Genomic DNA, 22,704 nt, shown 5'->3' with positions numbered 1-22,704 from the left:
TTTACTTTTTTCTAGGATACTTTTTTCTAGGATGAACTCTCTTTTTCCTTTCGTTATCCATCTCTTTTTTGATTTCGCTTATTTTTTGAAAGCGGTAAACGTGTCCATCATCTGTCGGAGCCGTTGGAAGAGTTGGATATATTTCTTTATAACTATTATACTCCGTTTTATTAAGGAGAAAATTAAATTTCTTTTTCATGGGATCAGATTTGTTAGAACCCACGGATCGGTTCAAAAGAAATTCACAAGGCAACTCCATCATCAAGTTTAATTCCAAACATAAAAACAATCTTTTGTTTAGAAAGTAGATTTATTTACAGACATGGAGTGTCAATTTTTCGAAACTGCTTGTGACGTGCCCGAGCCTGAAGATCTCGTTTCAACCAAAAACAATTCGATGATCTTTGACGATATGCAACTGACTAAACAAATCAAATGCGAAAAATATTACATCCGAGGAAGACACTCCAACGTTGACTGCTTTTACCTCGCTCAAAATTATTTCATGCTCCCCAGACAAACCATCCGAGAAAATGCCAACTTTATTTGCCTCTTTCCACAAGACCAAAAAAACGTCGATCACATTTATCAAGAACACCTTTCAAGCGACATGAAAAAAGAAGAGTTTAAACAGTTTTGCAGATATTGCTGGTCTCAACCCCACGGATTTGCTGTCATTGATTTATCCTCTAAAAAGGACCATGGAAAATACCGAAGCGGATTTGACGATTTTTATTTTCCAAATGTATAAAAAACATGTTGGGATTTTATTTAACTACAAATTTGAAAAAAGATATACCCACAGTATCAAACAGCTCCATCAAAGAATACTTTGAAAGATTTATCGAGCTGGATTTAAACAAACAGTACAAAATGGCGCTTGTTGGGCTCGAGACCTATCGCAGTTACCCAAACATCACCTCTAAAAATAACGTTTTCACGTACAGTCCGAACGCTGGAACAAACAGTTATACCATTTACATTAAAGAAGGAGCTTATGATATCAATCAGATCAACGAATACCTTCAAACTGAAATGCAAAAACAAACAGGAAGTTTGTACAGAGTATACGGAGTCACTATTACAGCAAACGAGTCTACATTAAAACCTGAATTAACGTTTGGAAAGCCTGGACCAACGACAAAATATTGGGTAGATTTTTTAACGTAAATAACAGCTTAGGGCCGCTCCTTGGATTCGACAAAAATGAATACACCTACGTGGAGAAAACAGAAGATCCTTCAAATCCTAATAAAGTGACAAATGAGATCGACACTTACGAGTCTGAAAATATTGTGAGAATTGAAGATACGGCTGTAATCCGAAACATTTACTCTTTTTATCCACAGGTTGAACCAGGCTATAAAATTGTTGAAAAACCTTTTCACTTGGTATACCTTCCCAACGTTGTAAGCAAAGTTTCAAGAATGGAAACGCAAATTGTGGATCAAAATGAAAACTTGATCGATTTTAGAGGAGAAGACATCATCATCAGATATCACATCAGACAAACAGTAACCTCAACTCTATCCGACCTTTTCTTAGGAAACGCTTTCAATCGGTAAAAAAATACGAAAAAAATTTTTCCTTTGCTATAAAAATGAGCAATTATCAAAAAATCAGATTAAACATTTCACAAGGGCAAGCTGACAAAATTTAAAAAGCCATTCAAGATAAAACAGACGTCAGCATAAAACTCACTCATCAAGATTTAGACGGAAACCACATTATCGCAGTCACAAACTCACAATTGAACAAAATAAGAAAAGCATACAGCAACGGAACCGGTGACACTGTTAAACTCGGCAAAAAACAACTCATGCACAACTCTAAAATTGAAGGAGGATTTATCGGTGCGTTACTCCCTCTGCTCGGTATGCTCGAAAGCACTCTAGCCACTCAAGTGTACTAAGGCGGGAAACCAGTTTTTTTTCTAAAAAATAAGCCGAAAGCTTTAGTTAAATTCGATCGGTTGTTTCGTTAATAACTTATGCATACCGCGGTAAGCTTCGCTACCGAGAACTTTATAATTTATGCAAACTGTATTTGGCGTCAATAATTTCTTTTGTATATATAAGCAATTTTTAAAAAACAGTTCTGTTGCGAATGACGCGTAAGATAATTTATATAATAAATTTACCGAAAACTACAGCCGAGAATATTGAGGAAACAAACGAGTAAAATACAACCGAGACTCATTTTTATTACATTTATCTTTGGCGCAACCGAACCATAATTTATTTATAAATTTTTATTACTTTTTAGTGAACACGACTGAAAACTGTGCACAAAAAGTACGTGACAAGCGTTATCACTTTTGTTTTTGTTCTATAAAAAACAAAGTTTTATTATTGATAAAACTTTGTTTTTTATAGAATAAAGTTCTATAAAAAACAAAAAAGAGTTCATAAAAAAGTTCATAAAATACATGAAAAACAATGTTTAAAGATGGTTTTTATTTAATTTTCGAGCTCTATGTTAATTTAAAAGACTTTGTCACGATGTAATTGTATGGCTCAAAGCTCAACGGATATTCTGAGGCAAAATTTAGCCGAAAACGAGCGCTAATCTTTGTGCGCGGACAGGTTTTGTAGTAAATATTTGCTACTTTCTAGCGTCTATCCTATCTCGTAGGTTACTTATAAAATATATTTTTTAATTGCATCAAAAAATTCATCAAAAAATCTTTCCAACGGTACTAAATATGTGGCATTTTGTTTAACTTTTAAACAAAATATCAACTATAGCATAAGTACAGTTTTTGGTTGAAAAATCCTGGTTTCCCGCCTTAGTTCACTTGAGCACAAGAGTTGTCCCCGCTCTTGCCACTGGTCTTCTTGCCGGTGTTGGATCTTCTGCCGGTTCTGCAATGCTTGATAAAATTGCTGGACGTGGCGTGGTTTACGTGAACAAAAATGGAAAAGGAATAAAATTAACTGCAGCCGGCTCTGGTTTATACTTAAGACCCTGGTCTAAAAGCATCAACGGAGACGGACTCTTCTTAAAAACTGGTAAGGGACGCGAATCTGTTGGATTCGTTTTATTGCTCGGACCTAATTCACCCTTTTCAAGCATCCCCTTTTTAGGCGCCATTCTATAAATTCTTTTAAAACGTTTTTAATGTTTTCAAAGAAAATAAACTTTTACCGTTCCATTTTTTCCTGTGGACGAAATCATCAACGGTTTGCCCTCTTCTACAAACACATCCAACTCGTCTGAAAAAGAAACTATTTTTGAAACTCGATACAACTGCTCAGATCTATGCACTAAATAAACCGTCATTTCATCCCCATTTTCTTCTCCAAATTTAAAGCGTTCTGAAAAAATACCACGAGTCTCCATTGAAAATATCAACACCCCTTTCTCTAAAGCCACTCTAAATTCCGATGTCGGCTTTATCATCTTACGCATATCGCTAAACCTCGAAGCCGAAATTCTTCTCTTTAACTGAAAAGAATAACGCTCATTCAAATTCACGTTTTGAACGCTTTCCGTCGCCACCTTAATATTATACGCAAACTAGTGTAAAGATCTCACGGCGATTTCCAAACTTGGAAATCGCCGTGAGATCTTTACACTAGTTTGCGTATAATATTTACACATTCAAAATCGACAAACTCAACTCGCTATTACTTTTCATCGTTTTAAACGCCTTGCTGATATAACTCTCAATACCCACATACAACGATTCTTCAAAATCAAACACATACTTATCAAACTGATCTGCAAAAAAATCCACTTCAAACATCAAATTTATGGTTGCTTTTGTTTTTACATGAATCCCTTCTTTACAAATGTTCAAACACACCATCTTCATACTATTGAACAAAAGATCAAACAACGCTTTCATTTTACCTGCATGCTTCGTTCTCGCTAGAAACATTTTTTAAAGAAGAAAATTTATATCATTGCGTCAAGAAAATTTTGTTACAGTAAGAAAATATTACAACAAGAAATATTGCGGGAAGAAACATTTTATTATATCATTTCGGAAAGAAAATTTTATTACATCATCACGGTAAGCAAACAAATATTACAACAAGAAAATTTTATTACATCGATAAGAAAACAAAATAAATATCATTACACATTTTTTTGAAAAAAAAGGTATATCAACAAAAAAAAAATGCATCAAAGTCACGCAAAAACGCATCAAAGTTATCGCGCTTAAGTATAGAAAAGTATCAATGCGCTAGAACCCGCATATCCCAACTACTCAGGACGTATTTTATGTTGAATCGCCGAATCCCTTTCATTTGCAGAAAAATGGTGGTTTCCTTTTTTTTTGATCCCGTTAACTTTGATTTTTAATATTAAAAGTTGCCCAATATACCATTCTGGCACTCCTTCCTCCTCCCATTATGTTTCAGTAAAATAGAATCAATCATTAAATATTAGTTGCACCCTATTTCAAGGGTACAAGGTTATATAATCGGCAACTGGGCTATTTAAATATTAGTTAAATTTTGACAATAAAATAATTTTTTATATTACAATAACAATATATTGTTATTGTATTACAAAGACGATTTACAATACAATATTTATTGTTATTGTAGTGGGTCATTACAATAAATTTTTTTGTCAGCTATTTTTATTGTTTTATGAAGATGAATTGCAATATAATATTTATTGTTATTGTATTACAGAATTACAATAGTTGTAAATCACAAGTATTGCTATTGTTTCTAAATTAAGTTAATACAATAACAATAATTATTGTTACTGTTATTGTTTTCATTAGAATTACAATAGTCCTAATCCTACATCCAATAACTATCAGTTTAAAATAAAATAAATTTCCAGAGAACCCCCAATTCAAACCTGAAAAAATGTTTTGGGCGTTTTTTTAGGCTTTCGACAAACTATGGTGCGTTGAATGAAGCATTCTCTATTTTCAAATCTATTTCCCTGCCCTTCTTCTCCAGTTAAGTGTTTGAGTCAAATTTCTATAAATCAAAATGGGGCTTATTGGAGTAGCCGGAGGCTAACTTTTATTAATTACATATCTAAGGTTGAAATAAGAGTCTTTGACCTCATTGCTAAATTTACATGAATGATTGGCGAACTTTTGGTCAGTTTTTATCACTTTTTTTGAATATCAGAGGACTGTATGGCGGAGGTAGATAATTTTTTTGAGATTAGATCGCGATATTAATTAGAGCATCCCGCGATGGGAAATTGCGTAAATGCGTAAATTCCGATGTGAGAAATAGTTTATAAAGGTGACTTCAATGTGATGCGATGGTGAGGAATGTTATAACATCGGAGGTGCAATGTAGTCCGAGGCTGATGGGGGAGAATTTCACGCACTCTTCGATATATTTCGAGATTTACGCACCATCGTACGATATTTTCGCGTAATTTCACAATAAATCGTTTTTACAGAGTAAACTCGTAATATTTTGATATTTCCGATGAATTTATCTATAATTACGAGGTTTTCGCAAAATTACAGCATTATTTTGCAAACCACCGCAAACCATCGCAAAATATCGGAAAATAAAAGGATTAAATCATTTTTTTACATTTTATTTACATTTCGCAAACCATCACAAACCATTGTAAACACATCGGAATATTTTCTTTTTTCATTTAATTTATATTTATTACAAAAATACCAAAATTGATCAACTAATTGATTCAGATTATGAGTTTTCACCACTGTGGCTGTCATACATTTGATCTGGTACATCTATTAGTTCACTTGACGCATCATATCCATGAAATGATGGATTTCTTCTTAATAGAAGGTTTAAAACTTTTAACTTTTTTCTGGCTGGTGGACATAAAGAAGTCTGAGTGTGAGCCCTTTTCTTGGCTTGTGTGAAATGGGTTTTCTTTAACACAGAACCTCCAGCTTGAGGTTCTTGTGATGATGCTCTTGGGATTGATGGTAACTGTGTTTTAGCCTGAGTTTCAGTGGGTTCAGTGATATCAAACAAACCATCAACCCCAGCTTTATCCAAGTTTTCACGGGCAGCATAGAATTCAAGTGTTGTTGGATGATTTTCCACCAAAAAATTTGTCATTTCTAACCATTTGTCTGTGTCTTTTGTGATAAGTTTGACACCAACACCTCTTTTAGATGGGTTGAAAAAGTTTCCATAGATGAAATATTTAAAATTTATGTCTTTTTCTGGTTGGCGAGTTCCTAATTCTGATTGGAAATTTTTCAAAAGTGAATAAGAACTGATGAAAACCAATGTCCTTTTTTCACTTCATTGGCACAATACTGATACAAACACAATACATCATGTTAAACTTTAAAAATTGTTGTTTGTGTGTCGGATGCCTGATGATATGTTTATAGAGTACTAAAAAGTTGTTCTTCCGCTGCCCTCTGATTGGTTGGTTTTAAAAATCACGTGATGTTTGTTCGTTCCAATCGCGTCATCGATGACGTCATCATTCACGTCATTGATCACGTTCTTCCGACGTCACGATCATGTTGTGAAGCTGTGCTTGCACAGCGAACAAACATCATGTGATTTTAAACCAACCAATCAGAGGGCAGCGGAATAACAACTTTGTGGTACTCTGCAAACATCAAAGCAAATTTAAATGCTGAAATAAAATAATGTTCATCCGAAACAGCATCCGTTAAAGAAATAAAATAAATATTTGACAGCGTTATATATAAAATATATATGCGGACGCGTTAGTATAAGAACGAAAAAAAACACCGTTTTTAAACATTAAAAAACCCGTAAAAAACACTGTTATAAATGAACAAATTACGTAACTAGTTCCCAGTCCTCACCGAACTAAACCGCGCATTTTATAAATATAAAAATAATAAAACAAACAAGAAGGTTACCTTCCTTCGCCGCCATGTTGAATGTTGTATGTTGAAAATTTGAGAAGAGCTTCGCCGTCCTTTCTCCTTTGGGGCTTTCGCCCAAATGAGGGTTTCAACAGTGCACTGCTATATATAGCTTCGACGGCCTTTAAGTAAACAAACAACGACCCTTAAGTAAACAAATCTTTGAGGGGGGTCTACCAACCGACCAATCAGATTGCAAAGAAAAGTAAACAAAAAAGCCAATTAACCAATCAGATTGCAGAGAAAAGTAAACAAAAAAATAAACTGACCAATCAGATTGCAGAGAAAAGTAAACAAAAGAAAACCGGGGGTAAAAACAAAGTAAGACAGGTGTGATGATTAAGTTATTATTATTCAATTGACAAATAAAAATTAGGTGTGATGATTACATATTCTTCCTTTCCGTATTCGTCGAATTGGAAATATTCTTCCATAACGCTTTCCTCAATATCGACTAGGGTTTTATATTCGTGGTATTTTGCAATATAAACGTCTTCGTTTTTTGACAAAGTGATAAATATTAAACGATTTCCACAGTGATCGTGTTCGATTTCGGTTCGAGCAATTGAAAACGAAACAGCGTGATGTTGCGTTTTCAATTGCAAACATATACAAGGGTTATATGTTTAAGCGGATCACAACAATTGGCGACGAAGATAAAAACATGGCAAAAGCAATTAGTAATTTACCAGGTATAGAACAATATATTGTAAACGAAAATGATACAACAAATATAGATAAACGCTGGGAAATATGGAGAGAAGATTTTGAGCTATATATATTAGCAACAGGAGTTAAGCATGAGGCGCAAAAAAAGGCATTATTGTTGCACTTAGCTGGAAAAGATATAAAAGAAATATACAAAACTCTAAAAGGAAACGATACTGATCAATACAATGTAATGTGTGAAAAACTCGATCAATATTTTAAACCAAAAAAAAACATCACGCATGAACGATATATTTTTAAGAACATAAAACAAAATGAAGAGGAGAGTACTGTGAGCTTTGTTACTCGGTTAAGAAAACAAGCCGAATATTGTGCCTTTTCAGATGTCGCTGAGGCAGTAAAGGATCAATTTATATCAGAATGTCATTCTGTGACACTGAAGCAAAAGCTTCTCAAGGATAGAGAAATAAACATTGATAAATGTGTTGAAATACGTCGCAACATGGAAATATCAAAACAACAAGCAAAAGAAATGTCAAATAAGAAAACAAATCAATCCACAGAGGAGATTGACGTGGTAGATCATTTAAAAAAATTAACTATTTCCAGAAGACAAAAACAAGCAACAGATTTAAAATCAGGAAGTAATCAAAGTGAAAATATAGGTAAAAGAGAAAATGACTTGTTATGTTTTCGATGTGGGGAAAAATATTTTATCGGACATCAAAAAGAGTGCAAAGCTAATGGAAAAACATGCTATAAATGTCAAAAGAAAAATCATTTAGCCATTTGTTGCAGAAGTTTTTCAAAAACGCCTTACAGGACAATAAAGCAAGTTAAAGAGATAAATAATAAAAACAAAGGTGAAAGCAGCTCAGAAAATGAATTAGAGGAAGCGCTTGCCCTAACATTTAGTTCAAAACAAAGAGGGCAATCCTATAAAACAAAATCAATAAATGTACTGGCAGAAAATGTTATTATAAAAATGGTTATTGACTCAGGTTCTGGTGTGAATTTGATTTACAAAAACACTTTTGAAAGGATTAAAAACCACAATCCAAACTTATTACTAAAAAAATCATCAACAGTAATATTTCCCTATGCTTCAACGCCTCTAAAGTTGATAGGTTGTTTAAAGGCTGAAATTGAAACAAAAAACAAATTACCAACAAAATCTATGTTGTAAATAAAAATAATGTTGGAAATATCATGGGAATTGAAACAGCAAAGGAGCTGAATATTTTAAAAATTTATGAAAATGGAAACTTTGTGCTCAACAAAGATAATGGTGTAAATTCAGTGGCTAAATCAAATGAAACCAAGCAGCACTTTAATGTGTGTAAAAATATGTTGATGAAATTAAATCTCCACTAAATCAAAAAGATAATAGTTTGCATTATTTTGATGCAAATTGTAAAGTGACTTTGAAATTCAAAAATGATTTATTAAAGTTGATTGCAGATTATAAAGATTTATTCAAAGGACATGGTAAGCTAAAAAACTTTCAATGCAAACTGCATGTAGATAAAAACATACAACCAGTTGCACAAAATTTACGTCGCTATCCTTATCACCTTCGAAAAGATATTCAAGCAGAACTAAGGCGTCTTGAAGAGGCTGACATTATTGAAAAGGTTGAAGGACCGCAAGAATGGATTAGTAATTTTGTAATTGTACCAAAAGCAAATAAAACAGTACGAGTATGTCTTGATGCTAGAACCATCAACAAAGCAATTAAACGCGAAAGATACCCAATACCTACATTGGATTCCGTAATAGATGAGATGTACGGTTCAAAAATATTTTCTAAGTTAGACATGAAAGAAGCTTATACTCAATTAGAGTTAGATGTCGAGTCCAGAAAGATCACAAATTTTCAAACAGATGAGGGAGTTTATAGGGACAAAAGATTAGTATATGGTATTAACAATTCATTCGAGATTTTTCAAAAAACGATGGAAGAAAGTTATGGTAAAATAGATGGAGTAAAGTTTATTAGTGATGATATTATAATATATGCATCAAATGAACAAGACTTGTTAAGGAAGTTAGAATTATTGTTTATCAAAACACGTGCATTAGGTTTAAAGCTAAACAAAAAAAAGTGTATTTTTGCTCAAGAGAAGATAAAATTTTTTGGTATTGAAATATCCAAAAATGGTATTAATCCTGATCCAAACAAATTAGAGGCTATCAAGAATGCAAGACCACCAACAACTTTAAGTGAGCTTCGTAGTTTCCTGGGTTTATGCACATATGTGTCAAGATTTGTTAAAGACTTTAGTGAAAAAACAACAGCATTACGTGAACTATTAAAAAAAAATACAAAATTTAAGTGGGTCAAAAAACATAATGATGCTTTCAATATGCTTAAACATGAATTATCAAGTGAATCGGTTTTGGCTTTTTTTGATCCGCACAAAGAAGTACAGTTAATTACTGATGCAAGTAATCATGCTATAGGAGGAATACTCTTACAAAAAGAAGGTATTGGAATCAAACCAATCTGCTACATAAGTAGGTCACTGACAGCAGCTGAGTTACAATATAGCATTACAGAAAAGGAAGCTCTTGCTTTGGTATGGGCAATTGAAAAATTACATTTGTATCTGTATGGAAAAAACTTTAAGGTCGTAGTGGACCACAAACCGCTCAAGTTTATTTTTTCATCCAATTCTAAAATAAATGCACGCATTGTAAGATGGCAAATCAAATTGCAGGCATATGATTTTGACATAATATATAAGAAGGGAGAAGAGAACATTGCAGACTTTATATCCAGAAACTGTATCCCAAATGAGGTACCCAATGAGTCAGATGAAAATGAAGTGGCGGCTTATGTAAACTTTTTAGTGACAAAAATGGCACCCAAATCAATATCAATTGAAGATATAAAAATAGAGACAGCAAGAGACATCAGTTTAGTTGCAGTAAAGAATGCATTAGTGTCTGGTAAATGGCATGACAACCCAATATTGGAACCATATCGTAGATTTCAAAATGAGTTAACTGATCATGAAGGGATTATATTAAGAGAAACAAGAATTGTCTTACCAAAGTCTCTTTAAAAAAGAGCTTTACAAATTGTACATGAAGGACATTTAAGTGTTGAAAAATGCAAAGGATTATTGCGTCAAAAAGTGTAATGGATCACTATGAATAGTGATATTGAATCACATATTGAAAAATGTCTTGGATGTCAGGCCAACTCACGCATGCCAGGTCCTGAACCAATTAAAATGTCAACCCTACCAGAACATGTTTGGGATGAATTAGCGATAGATTTATTTGGACCATTACCATCAGGAGAGTATTTATTTGTTATAGAAGATATATATTCCAGATACCCATTTGTTGACATAATGAAAATCACAACAGCGCCAAATATCATAAATAAACTAGAAAGACTGTTTTCTATATTTGGTTATCCTAACAAAATAAGAAGTGACAATGGTCCATCATTTCCAAGTGAGGCTTTAAAATTGTATTTTGAAAATGCTGATATAAAGCATATTAAAATAACACCGCGAAGCCCGCAAGCAAACGGTATAGTAGAAAGATTCATGCAAGTAATAGCGAAAACAATAAAAACAACTCACATTATGGGCAGAAACTGGAGAGTGGAACTTCAATGTATGCTTCGAAATTATAGATGTGCTCCTCATGCTGTAACCGGAAAACCACCAGCCACATTGTTATTCAATAGAAACATCAAAAATAAGTTTCCTTCAATAATAGTTGAAAAATCACCATACGATAAAGAAGTGAAAGAGAGTCAAAATAAAAAGTATGCAAAAGTAAAAAAATACTTTGATGAGAAACACAACGCAAAGGAGAGATATGATGTTAAAGTAGGAGACCAGGTTCTCGTAAAACGTCATGAACGTGGAGGAAAACTAGATTCAAAATATCTAAACAAGAAATACATAGTTAAAGAAAGAAGGCAAAGTTTAGTTATTGTAGTAGATGAAGAAGGAAACGAGTTGGCGCGTAACATACAATTTATAAAAAAGATTTTAAAACCTGATGAGTTTATACAAAAGAAAGTACAAGTTAATGATAAAGAAAGAACAAAAGCTGATTGAAAATCGTATCCCAAGCGAAATCATAGACCTGTGAAATTTTATCATTAAGTATCAAGATCTACTAATCTGATAAGAAAAGTCTTTCCCAAACAGGGGGAACTGTTGAGAATGATAACTACGTAATTATGTAATACAAATTACGTAAGTGCGTTCATGTGGAACGCATTATAAAAACGTGCATAAAAATAGAAAATGGAGACATTAAAAGAGATTAGAATTCGCGTTATATTAAAAGTTGTATAAAAATATCTTTATTGACTCATCTTAAAGTAATATATATAATCAAACATATACAAGGGTTATATGCTTAAGCGGATCACAACAATCATTTGGAAGATGAACGACTTCGAGAAACGAGGGTTTACAGATTGAGCGATCTTTTGAAAAATGAATAACACGAACCATTTTTTTAAATTTTTTTCTAATCTAAAGTAAAAAGGCTTTAGTTATTTAAATTTAGTTGAGTGAAATTGATGAAAAAGACAGCGTTAAAATGAGATAAAGTAACGATGTGAAACATTAAGAAGGAGGTTACATAATGTATTATATTTTGAGTTGAATGAATAATTTTTTTTTATAACAAAAAATGAGCGGAAGAAGATATATGCCTCCTTATCCTTATCGTGGAAACGGATTAAATAAGAAAAAGAGAGCAACAAAGAGAAAACGACAGAGAGGAGGGGGTGAAATAGCCAACAAGGCGATTGAAATATTGTCAGCTCTTCCGTTGGCGTTTACTGAAAGTGCGAGTCGATATTTGGTGAAGAAAGCGCTCGATAAATTGTCACCCAGTAAAAAAAGTTTGTAGTTTTACCTAATCCATCTTCATCAATCGTTTCATCAATCAATTCATCTCGATATGATGATTGAAAATCCATTTAAGAAGTTGAGAAGATGGTGGAAGAAAAAAAACGAGAAAAGACGCATCAAGAGAATAAAACCTGTTCATTACGAATATTGGTTTTTAAAAGAATAAGTTTTACAAATTTTTGAAGCAAGGTTGAGTTTCAATAAAGTCTTGAAGTTTTTGCACACGCACAAACATTAAAAAGTTTAATCGATTTTCGATTTGCTTTGATACACCCCAAAGATATGCACAACATCTTAATCGATCGACGAAATCAGTAATGTGTATAGCGGTTTGAAGAAAGACAGCAATGGCGCTTTCTATTTCTTTTTCACCGATATTCGTGTTTTGATCGATGTTTGCTTCGTTTAAAAGTTTATTTATTTTATCTAATGGAAGAAGATCTTCGTTGTCGATTGACAGGAGAAACAAATAATGATATTTGAATTTCCACACAACTTCCCATTCTTGGTTGTTGTAAGGATCGAAACGACCATAGCAGTGGGTGCATTTTTTTTTACAACTCATCTAAATATAGTATTTTACACCGTTTAAATTTGAAGAGAAATGTATATTAAATATCTATAAATAGATATGTAATATGAAACCAATTATAAATCGATATGGAAAATACGGAGAGAAAAACTTGCGTTAAACAAATAATCGACGTAATAAAACAAAATAAAGCAGTTAGTTTGTTAGCGTTTCTCTTTATTGTTTTTTTTGCTGTATATTTCGGAAAAGAAAAAACTCAACAGCTTCAATTTGCTATTGATTGGATTGCAACAATCTTGCCTAATATAAACATACCAACACCGACAATTAAAAGAACAACTCCATTTACAACTAAAAGAACGACAACGTTTTTTCAACGGTGACAGAGTCAATTATATAAATGCGAATTGAATATCGAAAAATCGATAAATGAATCGTTGGTTTTATGAACTCGTCGGTGTTTGCGTTCACATTTGCTGCATAAAGTAATATGACAAGATTCACAATTTGTGCAACTAAAGGAACTCTTTTCCATGTATATTTCGGAAATGAAGCAAGATGTGTAAGTTGCAGTTTTATGCGCGTAATGTTCGTTTAATCTTTTTTTCATTCATTTCCATTTTTTCAAATACAACATGGCTGTTTCATTGCTTTTGTGTAATGAGGCTGGTAAATCAACATTTTGTTGTTCTTTGATATATCGCTCGACTTTTCGACTTAATTTGTAAAACTAATCGACTGCGTCTTTTGCTCTTCGTTCGACAGCCGTTTTATAATCCTCATCTCCATCGTCGCAACTCTAATCTTGCATTCGACATCCGTCAATAGATTAAGAATTTTCTCTGCTTTCTTGAAGGGAGTGTTCATTGTTATATGCTGAAAGGGATTAATATATATATATATATATTTATTTATTTAAAACTACGTTATATATAACTTTTTCGAAATAATGGTTCCAATAATTCTTCCAAAATTCGTTGCAAAAACATTTGCAACAGGACAGGGTTTTATCTTGTTCGTTTTTATCGATTTCGTTTTTGAGACGACCAAAAAACATCGTTTTTTCGAAGGCTTCATTTATTTCCTCACTCAAAGTTTTTTCCATTGTATATTATTTTTTATCTAAATAAAAATATGTATTTTATATTAATAAGTAGCTAAATAAACAAACATTAGATCTTTTCGTTCTATTTTGGTGAATATTTGATTCCAATAAACGTATTCTTCATTCGATATTTCATCTTCTATCGAGTAACCTTTAATTCTTAACCATCTTCTTATGGTTTCATAACATTTTTCGTAAGATTTTTCTCGATCGTAATCGTAATCGATAGAGTCCAAAAGATATTGATAGAGTCCTAACTCTCTTCCCATTTTTTCCAATCTTTTCCAATACGAGGAGCGAGAGCGTTGATAAATTCTTGATATTTCATATTTTTTTATAACTGAAACAAACAAAAAACAACTATTAAATATTATTATTCTACATAACATATTAATTTTGCTTCATCTTTCATCAAACATTCATTCATTTCTTTTCGTTTTTTTTTTGATCTTTTCTCATCATCTCGGGTAAACGATTAACAATGTCTTTGTCGATGTCGACAGTGTTTCCTTTGTCATCATTTTGAACAATGTAAATGTCTCCTCTTATCGAATTTAGGAGCGGATAATTTCGAACATGCGAATTTCTTGGATAGGGATAAGGACGAATGTTGTACCATGCGATGTGATGAGGAGATATAACGAGATATTCTTCCATCGATGGTATTTTTTTAACGTTGGTCAAGTCTTGGTTTTCGCAGTTCGCTTTTCGATAAATGAAGAATGCGCACCATTTTTTTATGTTTGCTGAAGAAAAAATATTTCATTTAAACATAAACACATATTAACATATTTTAACATTTTGTTAAAGTTTTGTTTAATCATCTCGAAAAAACGTTTCCAAATTTCCTTTCTTTCGTCATTTGATGCGTCATTCGTTTGCATTTGTTTGAATGGTTAAGCGGAACAATGAAAACTTGTTCTGAAATCGTAGTCGATGTAAGCTGAGGACGAAGAGTTGATTGATTGTAAAACGACATTAATAATAACGAGAAAAATATCGTAATCGTCGTGAATAACATTGTTGTAGATATTAACGCTACTAAATCAGCTGTTGCGAATGACATTATATGTAATATGTAATCTGAAAAAAAAATCAATAAAGAAAAAAATCACATCAAGACAAAAATTTACACATGCAAGGTTTTTCGTTAATCATCATCGTTTCGTTTTTGTTGTTTCGAAGTATCGAAGTCCCGTGAATTCCTCCTTCACGTAATACGGTTTTGTCGACAATGTAAACATCGTACTTGTCAAATAAATCACCGACGTCGAGTCGAGAAAAAATTGAAAAGCCAAATGGAAATTGAAAAAATTGAAAAAACCAATCGAAATGTTTGTTTAACCAATCGAATAATCTGTCTTTCGACTGTTGCAAAAGTCTCTCTTTTTTTTCTTTTCTCATCTCGCTTTCGACGATGCAGCATGCACAGTGACAAGAAAGGTATTCTTTTTCGATCGCTTTGAGATTTTGAAGTTCTTTTTTTTTTTCTCGAATTTTCTGACGAAGACGAAGCGAAGCCCATTCCATTTTTTTTTTTCCAAGTGTTTTTTTTCACATCGTTTACAGGAACAGTTCGGAGGGATATCGATTTTATTCATATTCTAATAAAGAAATATGCGAATAAAGAACAACCAATAAAAAAAATTTACAATTTTTTGATTTGTTCGTTATAAAAAGAGAATCGCTGGTTTGGGTTTAAACCCTTTCCTTTTAAACCGTAAGGATCGACGACGACTTGTTGAACTTGAGTTTGTTGTATAACCAAAGGAGGTAGTTTCTTTTTCTCCGTCTAAAATAGAAAATCGTTTTTTGCACAATTATCGTATCGACCGATAAGTTGCAATTTTTGAGAGAGTTCGTTTACAATATCTTTTTCGTTTCTTGTCCTTTGTTCTCGTTTAATCCAACAGTTTATCATTTTGAAGCTTGATCGATATCGATACAGTCGAGTTCGTCTTCGTCTATGTTTAATAGTCTTCCTAATCTTTTCCAATCGCTCGCGACTTGATTCGCAATTTGTTCAAACTTTAATCTTCTTACCTGTCTCTTTTCTTCGTCATCCACTTCTGTTTTTGTTATTTTTCTTTTTTTTTTTCCATCTTGAAAAGGAAAAAGAAGAACCATTAACAAAAGAATAATCATAACAAAAAAAACATTTACACATCGTAATCAAATGGTTCGATGCGATCAAACGATTTTGTTTTCCAAATTTCCATATTGTCGTTCAATCCGATATCGATCCAGAAATACGATGTCGTCGATTCGACGTTTCCGTCTTTGTCCAAGCATTCGTCTTCCAAAGTCACACGCGTTATAGAGTGAGGAGTGTTTCGAAAATCAAAAAAATATCGAAAACGCGAATGATCGATTTCATGAAACGGTTCTTTTGGAAACAATCCGTTGTTCATGTTTTACATTTCGTCAAACATTTCTTCGTACATATCTCTCAGTCGTTGTTCGATTTTTTCGTAATCGGTTTTGAGTTTGTCGCGCACATCGTCGAACGATTGTTTGCGCAAATCTATTTGCTTCTCAAACGAGGTCATCAAAGCCTTAACCAGAGCAAGGCCGGGGTATTTGTAATCGAATTCGTTGAGTTTTCGATCTAAAGTAAAGAGTTCTTTAACACCGTGAATGTAACGAACTTTTATTTTACGAACAAACAAAGGGTTGTCTGATGGAGGCAAGTCGTATTGATACAAGTTTTTTCTCGAATCTTTTTCTTTCCAATTAATGTCAACCCAAAACAATGTTTTGTTGCGTTGATATTTTCCATCTTCGTCTACTTCGTCTACTTCGTATACATCGTACACTTCCAAACAAGTAGAAAATGAATCGAGCATTTTTTTTTTTTTTTAATAATAATATGCAATATCTGAAAAAAAAAACGCAATATTTTTTTAAAAAATATTTTTTTTTAACAAATAAAAATAATTTTTTTTTTACAATGTTACATCGACGACGGCAATTTGTTCCGCTTCGGGATAAAAAGGAGTGAAAAACTTTCTCAATCTTTCGGTGTTATCGATGCAAATTTCCATCGCGCTGACTTCCTGAACGATAAATTCGCGGTTCATTTTTTGTTTTGCCTTCCAAGGATTTTCAGCGTGTTCGCGTTCCCAAACTCCGTTTTGAAAATTTACCCATTTGTTGATGATTTTCATCATGGTTTCGGCGTTCGAGGTATCGACGAGTTGCACGCAAAAGAGATCCATTTCTTTGCGAACCTCGTACGATCTTTTTTTGTTGGTGTTCAAAATCATGGTTCATTTGACAGAAGGATCGTCGTTGCAAAACTTTTTCTCCGCTCTGTAAAAGAGCAAGTGGTTTTCGACGGTTTTTTTAATATCAATCAGCGAATACGAAGGCATACCGTTTTTGATGGTCGTCCATCGTCGATCGGCTTTTAAAGTCAAGTTCACTCTGACGGGTTTGCTGTAAAAAGTGGGATAGACGGTGGTGAACACTTTGTTCAAAGTGAGAGTGTCTAATTGAAAAAGAGGAACCACATGAGCTTGAATGTAACCTCCTCCGTTGACTGAATCGTTAACGACCTTGTCCACGTTTGAAATCATGTAGCAAGTGTCGTACGTTTTTCATCAAAAAAGTCATCAAAAAAGAGTGTTGGAAAAAAGCGCCGTCTCGATGGGAATGAAAAAAAGCGGTTGGAGCGTGCTGTGTTTGCTTCGTTTCGAAGCCGTGTCGTACGTTCGTCAACATCACGGCGGCAAAGAGATGAAAGTGATGAAACATCTAACGACAATCGGCGGACGAGCGAAAAGAGCGAACGAATTGACCGAAGAAGAGCTGAAAATCAAAAGGAAAAAAGACAACGAGAGAAAGCGAAAAAAAAAAGAGACGATGACGAAAAAAGAGCTTCTCGTTCTGAACGAGAAAGAGAGAGAAAGAATGAAGCTGAAAAGAAAAGATCCGTCGAAACGAAACGAAGAAAACGTGAGAAAAAACAAAAGAGCGAGAGAAAAGAACCTCGTCCTCGAAGCGGAACAAAGCCGATGGGAAATCGAAGGACCGTGGCAGCGCGGCGGAGAATCGTCTTTGGCGAAGAATCGACAAAACGACAAAAATATCACGCGTCGTTTTTACAAGAGCGCAGACAATCGTGTCGAAATCGACGCTTGGAGAAAAGAGCAAACGTTTTTGGACTATTCGCCGTTGTTCGGGGAAGGATTGTTTTTTTACGCGGCGTTGGTCGTTTCTCTGACGCTCAGCAAGCTGAACGTGGAGTCGCTAGAAAAATGGAAAGAGTTTTTGAGGGAGCGTTACGACGGCGACGAAGCGGCCGACATCGAAGAAGAAAACGAATTCTACTAGGTGTTGGAAGAAGGGCTTAGCAAAAGGCAGATAGAAACTCAGAGAGTCGCGTTGGAAAAGTTGAAGAAACCGTTCGTGACGATCGAAACGTTGAGCGAAATGTGTCAGAATTTTGCGTACGACGAGTTTTTCCTCGACCGCAACGTTCAAGTGTGGACGTATCGCGAAAAAGACAACAAATCGATTTACTACATAAAAAGCTTCAAGAGAAAGGCCGTCAGAAAAACGAGAGCCTTTGTCAAGTGTCTTTTCGAGAGCAGAAAAACGCTGTCGGAGGAACGGGACAAGCACAAAAAGTTTCGGACTCGCGAAGAACGAGAAGCGGCCAACGTTCGTTTGCAAAACAGACTGACGCTGAAGATCTTTCTGAGACAAGAAGAAGAAGAAGAAGAAGAAAACCGTTGCACGTTGCACGCTTGCTCCATGCTGACGCTGCAGCATTGCTTTTATTACGAAATATCGCAAGCCCGTTTGCAAAAAATGCAGCAGTGCGAGAAGTGTGCTCTGTTTTTTACTCATCTGAACAATCACTCGCCTTCGTGCGAAGGTTTTTACGCCAAAACGCAGTTCGCATTTTCCAAACACGGTTATTACGGGGAAAACGATTCTTTTTTGGGCGGCAGTCGAGTCGCTCCGCCGTTTTTCATGACGTTCGACACCGAAACCGAACTGGTGAAAAGCGCTCGAGAAATAACGACGCCGACCTTCACAATTCGTCTGATTCCACTGAAATTAGCAAGATAGACATTTAATTTTTCTCCTTTTTAAATTCATCATTTTTATATTAAAGAATTTATTAAATGTGCTGAAAAATAACGCCGTTATTATTATAAATAATACCAGATTTAATTGAACTAAACAGTTTGAAATGTAATTACAAAATCCATCAAAAGCACGTGGTCTGTTGCCTGCTCCGTCACAAACGAAGACCAAATATATTCTTGCAACCTGTCACAAGATAACAATAGCATAAATCTATACCCACTCTGTTCATGACACTGTATATATAGACACAAGAATATGTTCCTTATTTCCTCATTTGATACTGAAGATTGATCCTGGTTGGTTCACTTTACGTTTACGTCACATTATACTTTTAAGATTTTGTTTCCGTGGAGTCATTAGAACTCACGCCACCGTAATTATAAATGTAATTTTAACACTTAATTTTTAATTTTGTAAAATATGGCTGATGTTTGCCGTTAGGCATGAAACTTAAATTCCATAATAAAAGTTTTTTTCTTTATTGTTTTTAATTATAATTGTATGTTTTTTTCTTTATCGTTTTAAATATATGTTATATGTATATATGTTTCGCTGGCGCGTAGAATAAATTTTTCTTTTGATTACCAATTTAGTGAATGGAAAGTTTCTGCTTTGACAACCTTTTACTTATTCGGTTCTTTTCGGTAGTGGTTTAAACAGAGATTTCAGTTCAAACCACTACCAAAATGAACCGGCACTTTAACGAGATTTTTTTTAAGTTTAGCTAATTTTTTTTAAATCACAACAACTTTAGGAACTTTAATTGAAATTACGTTACATAACTGATTCAAGTAACTATTCTAAAACCATTTTTAAAGCGAACATTAAATATTAAAATTTTTTCACGTTCTACTTTTTCTTTCATTACTGAACGTTTAAGTACCTTATGTCCTCTAAATCCAACTATTCTGGGAGAGACTTCAAAACGAAAAAAATGATTGACGAAACTAATTAAATTACTATCAGGGTCTTTATTTACGATTTGAATCTGCGACTTCTCGTATACATGGCGAGTACCATGTTAATTTTGTTTAGTTTTTTCGACAACAATGACTGGAAAAAAATGACAAAAAAAGAAAATTTTCCAAAAGGCCTTTATTTTGAACGCAAGACTTTATCAACATATATCACCAGAAATGATTTTCTTTATCTGAAGCAAGAGGTCTATCTGGTGACAATATAACATATCGATGGCTAATCTCCAACACCATGCATCTCAAAATTTGGCTGTTTTGTAGTGAATAAGAAACTATATAGTGAATAAGAAACTATGGCCAATTCAACATCTGATTCTATGAACACTTATGTTAAATAAAAATAAAAAAGAAAAGTGTTTAATTTAGGTAAATTTGTTTCCTGTGTCTTGTTAGTTGGCAGAACTGAATTCTAACACCACGCATCATGAATTGTTTACTTTGAAAACATGTGACAATATTAACCAGCTGCTTCATTTCAGCTAATTATTGTTTAATTTGTTAACTGTAATGCAGTTAAGTTTATTGATTACTAGCTTAGAAGTGTAATAAATAGTTTTTAAGTATTTACCTAACCTAGATTTGTTGTTTACTATGTATTGAACTATCTATTGATGTCATTGAACAATGTGGATGAAGAGAGAAAAAAAATGCCACAAAAGAAAAAGATCATTTTTGAATGGTTGAAAGTATACCAAAAGTCCCATCTCATTATTGCAGAGCATCCACGTCGAAATTGTATTTAGAACCATTATGGGATACAAAAATTGATTTGTACAGATTATACAAAGACTTTTGCATTTCTCACAATAAACCGTATGGATCTCTTACGATATTTATGCAAGTTTTTGAAGAAAAGAATTTATCCCTCTTCGTTCCCAAAAAGATCAGAGTGATACTTGTTACGTATTCAAAGCAGGCAATGTTTTAAAGGAAGACTACAATCACCATATTACTGAGAAAAACAGGGCTCGAGCGGAAAAAGAACGGGACAAAGAGAAGACAGTTGATGGTGAAATATATTGCTTGACGGCTAACATGGAATCTGTTAAGTTAACCCCATAATAAAGGAAAGTGCCTAGTATTATAAGACGAAGTTATGCTCACATAATTATGCTGTTTATAACTTAGCTAATTGACATTGCAAATGTTGCTGGTTTTCAGAAGTAAAGGGGGATTTATCGGCAAACACATTTGCCTCCTGTTCGGTTGATTATTTGAAGGAAAATTGTCTATCTCTTTGCCGCCTTATTGTAGTATACACAGATGGTTGCACAAATCAAAATCGTAACCAAATTGCATCAAATGCCCTTCTTCACTTTGCCGTCCAAAATAATATCAATGTAACTCAGAAATACCTAGTTAAAGGGCATACGCAAATGGAGGGAGATTCAGTACATGCGAGGATTGAAAAACAAATGAAGGTAAAGGATGTGTACCTACCACTTGAGTATGTAAAATATACCAAGGAGGCCCGGCAAACTCCCTTCCCTTATGAGGCTGCATACTTGAAATATGAATTTTTTAAGGATTTCTCTAATATAAGCTTTTACGACTCAGTTTGTCCAGGAAGAAAGAAGGGTGATCCATGTGTTGTTGATGTTCGCTGTTTCCAGTACCTACCCACAGGAACGATTCAATACATATATTCTTTCGATGGAAGTTTTGTGGATTTGCCTAGAAGACCAATCAAAGTTACAAAAGATGAGTCACCTATACTACTATTTAAGGAAAGGATTCCGCTTCCTTACACCAAATGGAAAAATTTACAAGACTTGAAGTATGTCATCCCAGAGGATTACCATCACTTTTATCACTCCCTTCCTTAAAAGAAATAGTTTTGTGAAGAAAACTGCAGGTGTTGGAGGACACTTAAAAGAAACCCATTAGAACACCAAAGAAGATATATGGGGTTATGTAACTGTTTAGCGTTACTTTTTAAAAGTAATGCTATGTATGGGGTTATGCCTAGCGTCATTTTTTAAACTGCCTCGCGTCATTTTTTAAAAGACTTCCTTTTTACAGTTTTATATAACTTTCAGTTAATAAATTGTGTCCTTTTTCATTTTAGACAGTGCAGTTTTTTTATTGACTTATCCTCTTAAACAACACATATCTCAGAAAAAACTTTAGGTCAATTCCACGTATCAAAAAAAATTGCCCATATTTTAAAGTAAAAACTTATTTTAATCAAGTCAACATTTTAAATAAAGAAACAAAAGAATTTATTAATTTGACGTTTTTTTATTTTTTTGTTTCTGTGGCTATTTTGAAAAATATCACGTATTTTGGCTCGATATTCAGGTATGTTTTAAATTTATTTAAAAATCAAGATGAACTTGCGATTAAAAACAAAAACGTCAAAGAAAGTAAATGATTCGGAATAAATACTTACTGTACAGTCATGTATATGTATAGGTCTTTAGTTTGCGTCGATACTTGAAATATATTTTTATAAATTATTGTTTGTACTGTAGGTTCGAACTCTGATACCGACGATGATCAAGCTATAAAATCAGCCCGAAAATATAAGAGCATTGCCCATTAAGACACTATTTTCATTTGTTGCCAACAGTAATAAGTATGTTTGTTTGATAAGCCCG

General features: G+C 33.6%; 1 protein-coding gene across 1 annotated transcript; it reads left to right on the top strand.

Annotated features, from left to right (window-relative positions):
• The first annotated feature begins 7,448 nt into the window (after nt 1-7,448).
• Nucleotides 7,449-10,563, top strand: LOC149889519 (uncharacterized). The gene is made up of 3 exons (XM_090085135.1): nt 7,449-8,453; nt 8,947-9,765; nt 9,832-10,563. Exons 1-3 carry the CDS (start codon nt 7,449-7,451, stop codon nt 10,561-10,563), a joined length of 2,556 nt encoding a protein of 851 aa, XP_089941261.1.
• The last annotated feature ends 12,141 nt before the right edge of the window (nt 10,564-22,704 follow it).

The sequence above is a fragment of the Hydra viridissima genome, unplaced genomic scaffold (assembly GCF_058129835.1).
Source record: "Hydra viridissima isolate aposymbiotic clone 2 unplaced genomic scaffold, HvirCarnegie_v1 scaffold_4, whole genome shotgun sequence".
NCBI classification, from domain to species: Eukaryota; Metazoa; Cnidaria; class Hydrozoa; order Anthoathecata; family Hydridae; genus Hydra; species Hydra viridissima.
This window is presented reverse-complemented; position numbering and strand designations above follow the sequence as displayed.

What these genes read in the sequence shown, in the direction of transcription:
- LOC149889519 (XM_090085135.1), top strand. Translation starts at nt 7,449, where the DNA reads ATGTTTAAGCGGATCACAACAATTGGCGACGAAGATAAAAACATGGCA. An exon ending in ATAAAACAAAATCAATAAAT is followed by an intron (nt 8,454 to 8,946) that starts GTACTGGCAGAA and finishes GATTTATTAAAG; the next exon opens with TTGATTGCAGATTATAAAGA. An exon ending in GCACATATGTGTCAAGATTT is followed by an intron (nt 9,766 to 9,831) that starts GTTAAAGACTTT and finishes ACAAAATTTAAG; the next exon opens with TGGGTCAAAAAACATAATGA.